This window comes from Myotis brandtii, unplaced genomic scaffold (assembly GCF_000412655.1).
Source record: "Myotis brandtii unplaced genomic scaffold, ASM41265v1 scaffold105, whole genome shotgun sequence".
In the NCBI taxonomy this organism is placed as follows: Eukaryota; Metazoa; Chordata; class Mammalia; order Chiroptera; family Vespertilionidae; genus Myotis; species Myotis brandtii.
The window spans coordinates 543,317-549,828 of NW_005353538.1; the positions used below are offsets into that span (position 1 = coordinate 543,317).

The 6,512-nt window shown below is 56.9% G+C and overlaps 2 protein-coding genes across 2 annotated transcripts; one reads left to right on the top strand and one right to left on the bottom strand.

Annotated features, from left to right (window-relative positions):
- Window positions 1-2: 2 nt before the first annotated feature.
- C1QTNF5 (C1q and tumor necrosis factor related protein 5) lies at window positions 3-445 on the top strand (the record flags this gene model as incomplete). The annotated part of the gene is made up of 1 exon (XM_005856875.2): window positions 3-445. A coding segment is annotated over one exon (351 nt), but the record flags the coding sequence as incomplete, so codon positions are not given.
- Window positions 446-2,397: 1,952 nt separating this feature from the next.
- RNF26 (ring finger protein 26) lies at window positions 2,398-5,037 on the bottom strand. Its single transcript, XM_005856761.2, has one exon. The coding sequence runs from the start codon at window positions 4,590-4,592 to the stop codon at window positions 3,294-3,296; it is 1,299 nt and encodes a 432-aa protein (XP_005856823.1). The 5' UTR covers window positions 4,593-5,037; the 3' UTR covers window positions 2,398-3,293.
- Window positions 5,038-6,512: the final 1,475 nt, after the last annotated feature.

Below are 6,512 nucleotides of genomic sequence, written 5' to 3' on the forward strand. Positions count from 1 at the left end.
TGGTGCTGCTGAACGAGCAGGGCCACTACGACGCGGCGTCCGGCAAGTTCACCTGCCGCGTGCCCGGCGTCTACTACTTCGCGGTGCACGCCACCGTCTACCGCGCCAGCCTGCACTTCGACCTGGTCAAGAACGGCGAGTCCGTGGCCTCCTTCTTCCAGTTCTTCGGGGGGTGGCCCAAGCCCGCCTCGCTGTCGGGCGGCGCCATGGTGAGGCTGGAGCCCGAGGACCAGGTGTGGGTGCAGGTCGGGGTGGGCGACTACGTCGGCATCTACGCCAGCGTCAAGACGGACAGCACCTTCTCCGGGTTCCTGGTGTATTCCGACTGGCACGGCTCCCCCGTCTTCGCTTGACGTCCGCGGGCAGTGCGCCTGCTGCTCTCACTCCCAGGGGCGGGGTGTCACCACGTCCTCCGGGAAGGCTGGCCCCCCCAATGCTGTGAATGACGAGGGGTGCCTGGGGCGCGCCCGCTGCTGGCAGGGGGTGGGGACAGGCTGTCTGAGTCAGGGCCTCGGCATCGGGCACCGGTGGTTCTGCCCAAGACCCAGGGAGTGCGCTGTGCTGGCAGGCGGGGTGCTCTCTCCCTGGGACTCCGCTTCTCTCCTTCTCCCCTGCCCGCTTCCGCTCCTGGCCCTTTCAGTAGAGGCCATTCAATAAATCTACAAACCCCTCCTGGCTCGGCTCCCGTCTTTGGTGGTGGAGATGCCCTGGGCCTGAGGATGGGGAAAGTGAGGAGACAGGGGAGGAGGGGAGGGCTCCCGGCTGGATGCGCCGAGGGCCGGAGAGACAGGAGAGGCCCCGTGGGAGAGCCCGTGTAGGTCGTCAGGAGTCCCTCGCTGAGGAAGGCACCCTCTGGCAGGGAGCTCTGGCCACTTGTCCGAACTCAAAGGTGTCCTATGCCCTGGGTAGGGGCTGCCTTTACACACACACCCCTGTTCTGGTAACAGAAACGGAGCCCGGGTTTTTCGTTGACCATTTTCAAGCTGCTCGCTTGGTCCCTAGATGGCTGGGAGGAAGGCTGCTTGCTTCTCTCTCACCCCCTATTTCCAGGGAGTGGAGTGTCCCTGGGGTCTAGAGAGTAGTTTCTGAGGTGACCACAAGAGGGCGCCCCCACTCTAGAATGCAGCCATGACCCTGGGCAGCTTGAGTTATTTTTTACTGATTTCAGAGAGGTAGGAAGAGGGTGAGATAGAAATCATTGATTGGCTGCCTCTTGCATGCCTGCCACTGGGGATCGAGCCTGCAGCCCGGGGATGTACCCTGACTAGAATCGAACCCGGGACCCTTTAGTCCGCAGGCCGACGCTCTATGCACTGAGCCGGCTAGGGCAGCTTGAGCTCTTGACTCCGAGGCTGGTTGGCGGAGGCAGGATATGGAGGTTGGCCAATGGAATTCCTGACAGGGGTGGAGGGGGAGTCCTCCGCTGCTAGCTCAGGAAGTTTATCTTTCCTCCTAAACCGTTTATCCTCACTTTAAACAGCGTGCATAGCCAAGGCTCTCCTCCTTCAGCTCCCTCTCCAGGGTTGGGAGGGGGAGGGACGGGTAGAAAAAGGCCTCCCTCGGGCCTCCCAACTCCAAGGTGGAGGTTTCCATGAACCCCCCTACCCCTGCTGCGCTGGGCATAGCCCCGGTGGCCTGGGTGGGCTGTGCCAAGTCTGAGTCCTTCAAAGCTCCCCTCTTCTGACCTTCAGAAGCAGCCCTAGTCCCACACCCCAACCCAGTAACTAACAAACCGGGGCTTGCAAGGCCCCTATCAGCTCAGCCTCTCACCCCGAGAAGGTAGAGGGGCTCTGTTTCCTGCTGGCCTTTTCCCTCTTCCCCACTTGCAGGAGGCTGTCCCTGGCATTCCACTCCGAGATTTAAATACAGTTATGGGGCATGCTCCCCTCTCTTGCTGGTCAGATGAGGGCAGATATGACCAATGGGACTGGGGTGAGCTGGAGACAGGCCTCCAGAGTATTGAACTTCAACTCCCTGCTCTCCACCAGGTCCCATCAGTGTCACTCTGTGCCAAGAAAGACAAGCACCTGCTTCTCCAGGGACCAGAGAGTAGACTGGACACCAGGCAGGAGGAACCCCAAGTTCTCTCCTGGGAAGAGCGGCACAGAGGGAAAGCTGGGATGAGAAAGCTCCCACTTCTCTCTACCAGGGCTTTCTAGCAAAAATAGAAGAGAGGGAGGGCTTTCCAAAGGCTGCTCACGTGAGGACACAAATTGAGTTGATAAAAGCCAATCCAGCCACACCGTGGGTCTCCCCAAGGCACAGGGCTCCCATCCTACCTTCCCTCTCCCCCACCGGTTCCCCACAGATCACTCTGGTCACTAGCAGGACTGAAGGGCCTGCTGTAGTGTCAGTCACGCTGACCAACTGCTCACCCTTGCAAGGATGCACAGAGGCTGTCAGGGTTGTCAACAAACTTTATTCACTGGAAACAGAGCCACAAGACCCTCAGGGAACTGCATGCCCCTGCCCTGGCCCCACTGTTTGGACCCTAGTGGAATGTGCACAGTCTGCCCTCGCGGTGCCAGGGAGAGGCAGGCAGAGGGGAATGCCATTTTCCCTGTGATGTGGGGAATGAAAGGACAGGGATAGAAATCTGGTTGCCTCTCCGGAGGCTCCCAGTGGAGCTGGGATGCGAGGGTTCATGGTCCCAAAGCCAGGTGCAGCTACACACACACACACACACAAACACACACGCACACGGGTAAACTTCTGACCCCAGCTGTTGGACGAGGTTGGGAGGGAGCTTCAGAAGATCATGGCAGGCAAAAGTGGTAGCTCTAAGGGCATCTGCAAAACACCACCCCCAAAACCTGCCCGGCACAGGAGTTCTGGCTAAAAGCAAAGGTTCAAGAACATCCCAAGGCCCTTGAGCTGCCAAAATACCCAAATAACACTGATGTGTTGTGGCTACAGAAGCTAGGGAGAGGACCTGCAAATCTCCAACAACAACAACAAAAACAGAAGCAGAGGAGGAGCCCCAGAGGCTGGCATCTGGAGGGGAGGCCACAACAAACAGACTCAGGGCGTGACAGAGTGACATGCCTCCCTCAGCATCGCAGGGACCCACTGGGAAACAGAAGCTGCTATCCCGCCCCCACCCAGGTCACTGTCTTCCAGGGTGTCCCATCTCCATGTCCTAGACGTATGGCTTGGAGGCTTGGCATGACAGCCGCAGGGCAAAAGGCGATTCAGGCCAGGACCCGGAGGTCCGGTGATAATGCTGATGCCGTCCTAGCACAGGCGGCTGTGTGGTGCGTGGAGCTGGAGGAGGGCAGGAAGGGAGGGAGTTCTCAGAGGTAGACGTTGAGGGTCTGCAGAATGCCCCGGCGGCAGAGCGGGCAGTTGCGGTGGTAGACAGGGTGGCGCATCAGGATTTCGGTGCAGGCCTGGCAGAGGCACAGGTGCCGACAGGGCAGCAGCAGCACTGTCTTGCTCTGGTCCTGGCAGATGACACACTTCTTCCGCTCCTCTTGCTCCTTCAGCAACTTCCATGGGTCTTGCCCGGCTAGAGGCTCCTCATTGAGCCTCTCCCTGCCCCAGGCAGCGGTCACTCTGGCCATTCTACCTTCTTCCTCTTCTGCCTCTGATCTGGGCCCTGCTTCAGGAAGAGTGTCCTGTTGTGAGGTCCTGGCTGCAGGCACCCTTCTAGGGCCACCCTGGGGAGCCCCAGGTGCGCCTCCCCAGTTTGGCCAGCTTGCCAGCTGCAGACTGCGGCTCCAGACTCGGCGCCAAGCCTCCATGCCCAGTGCGAGGCGAGACCGCCGCGTAACATCCTCTCGAAGCCTGTGGTAGGATGGCCGGGCATGGAGCTGACCGAGGGCCTGGGTGGCCAGCCTCAAGGTGAGGTCCGGGTGCAGCACGGTCACCGTCACCGCCAGCACACAAGCCAGCAGCACCAGGCCAGTGAGATTGACAAGCACAAAGCTGGCCACGAGGCGGGCAGCCGAGGCCAGGAGTTCCATCGCTAGCTGGCATGGGGTCCAGAGGAGGATGGCCATGGCCACAGCACTGCTGGAAATGTGCGCGAGGAAGGCCGCCATGACGTCCGTCATCCTCCACAGTGGCCCCATCACTGCATCCCACAGGGCCAGCAGCAGGGAGAAGAGGTTCTGAGTGCTAATGAGGCAGATGTTGACCAGGCTGTTGACCACGTAGGCCACCAAGCTCATGGCGATGGCACAGACGTCACAGGCCTGGCGCAGCAGAGCGTGGCCACTGGAGACCACGCTGAGGAGGCCCCGCTGCAGGAGGTCCCGGCTCCTCCAGGCCCCGTGCGCCGCCAGGTGCCCCAGGAGCTTCAGGCCCTCCAGGCCGGAGCAGCAGCTGCACAGCAGGGTCCACAGGGCCTGAGCGCCCCCGACGGTGAACCGCATCAGGGCTTCCAACAAGGCCAGCAGCGACAGCAAGACTCCGCGGCCCAGGTGCACCAGGCTGGTCAGCACAGTGTGGGGCAGGTTGTAGATGAAGGCCAGCAGCCAGGCCACGGAGGCCAGGAGGGAGGACACCAGCAGGAAGTTCAGGTCCAACGCCAAGGTCAGCACGTCCAGCACCAGGCCCACCCCGTTCACCACCAGGTACACAGCCTCCATGGCGGGGCCAACACCGCCCAGCTCCCGGGTGAGGGGGCGGGAAGGCTGCGATGTTGGGGGGACGGGTCGGGGGTGAACCTGGAAGGGAAGGAAACGTCTCAACTCCGGGCGAGAATCGAGAGTCTGCGGAAGAAGGGTGAGGGGTGAGGGTCTCAGTGCGGGGAACGGGGTCCGGGAGGCCCGGTGTGGGCGGCGGGCTGTCGGGGAGGGAAGAGGCCGGGCATCTCCGGGCGGAGGTGAGCTGGCGGAGGAGCCTGGCTTGGCGTTGCAGACCTGGCAGCAGCGCCCTCATCCCTGAGGTTGGGGCTTGTGGTCCCGCCTCGCAGGTGCCCTGTCCCACCCGGCCCCTGTCCTCCAGTCTGCACTCCTCGCCCAGAGCAGGAGCTGGAAAGGGGACCCTCAGGCGAGCCCAGGTACTGCCTCCACCCCGCTGTGCGCTGCCATCTTGTGCCCCATTTTTTGATTGGGTTGTTTTTCTTCCTTTTGTTAAGTTGTATGAGTTCCCTATAAATTTTGGAGATTAAACCCTTGTCAGATAGAACATTGGCAAATATGTTCTCCCATGCAGTGGGCTTTCTTATTGTTTTGTTGATGGTTTCTTTTGCTGTGCAGAAGCTTTTTGTTTTGATGTAGTCCCATTTGTTTATTCTATCGTTAGTTTCTATTGTCTGAGGAGCTGTATGGGTAAAGATATAGCTGTGAGAGATGTCTGCTATTTTGCTGCCTATGGATTCTTCTAATATTTTTATGGTTTCCTGACTTACGTTTAAGTCTTTCATCTATTTTGAGTTTATTTTTGTGTATGGTGTAAGTTGGTGGTCTAGTTTCATTTTCTTGCATCTATCTGTCCAATTTTTCCAACACCATTTATTGAAGAGACTGTCTTGACTCCATTGTATGCTCTTGCCTCCTTTGTCAAATATTAATTGAGCATAATGGCTAGGGTCAACTTTTGTGTTCTCTGTTCTGTTCCATTGATTTATATGTCTGTTCTTGTGCCAGAAACAGGCAGTTTTGAGAACAGTGGCTTTGTAATATAGCCACTTGTGATACCTGGTATTGTGATTCCTCCTTCTTTTTCAGGATTGCTGCAGCTAAAGGGGAGAATTATTTATTCCATATGAATTTTTGGAGAGTTTGTTCTAGGTCTGAGAAAAATATGCCGTTGGTACTTTAATAGGTATTGCATTGAATCTATAGATTGCTTTGGGTAGTATGGACATTTAAATGATGTTGATTCTACTGCGCTGCGGGGCTCCCGCGGCCACTCCTGCAGGGCGCCAGGTGCTCAGGAAACAGGCCCAGGTGGAGAGAAAGGACGGGAATAACTCAGCGGCGACCAGCTGTGGGCCAGTGAGCAAGGGCGCTCATCCCTCCATGCGCGTCGGCCCCAGCTGCCTCTGTGCCCCGAGGACATGCGTGAATGTCCAGGGCTGCTGCCTGCAACCCGCCAAAAGCAGTAAATATTTGTGTTGTTTGGGGAGGGAAGTGTTTTTTAATTGGGTTGTTTGGTCTTTTTTGGATGTTGAGTTGTCTGAGTTCTTTATAAATTTTGGATATTAATCCCTTATCAGATGTATAATTGGCATTTATAGTCTCCCACTCAGCAGGTCATCTTTTCATTTTGTTGATGGTTTCCTTTGCTGTGCAAAAACTGTTTAATTTGATGTAGTTCCATTTATTTTTTCTTTTGCTTCCCTTGCCTGAGATATGTCAGAAAAAAATACTGCTACAAAAAATGGCAGAGACTTTACTGCCTATGTTTTCTTCTAGTTTTATAATTTCTTTTTTCTTTTTTTTTAAATTAAATCTTTATTGTTCAGATTATTACATTTGTTCCTCTTTTTTCCCCCCATAGCTCCCCTCCACCCGGTTCCCACCCCACCCCATGCCCTTACCCCCGCCACCCACTGTCCTCAT

Coding starts and splice junctions, on each gene's coding strand:
- RNF26 (XM_005856761.2), bottom strand. CDS start 4,592: ATGGAGGCTGTGTACCTGGTGGTGAACGGGGTGGGCCTGGTGCTGGAC.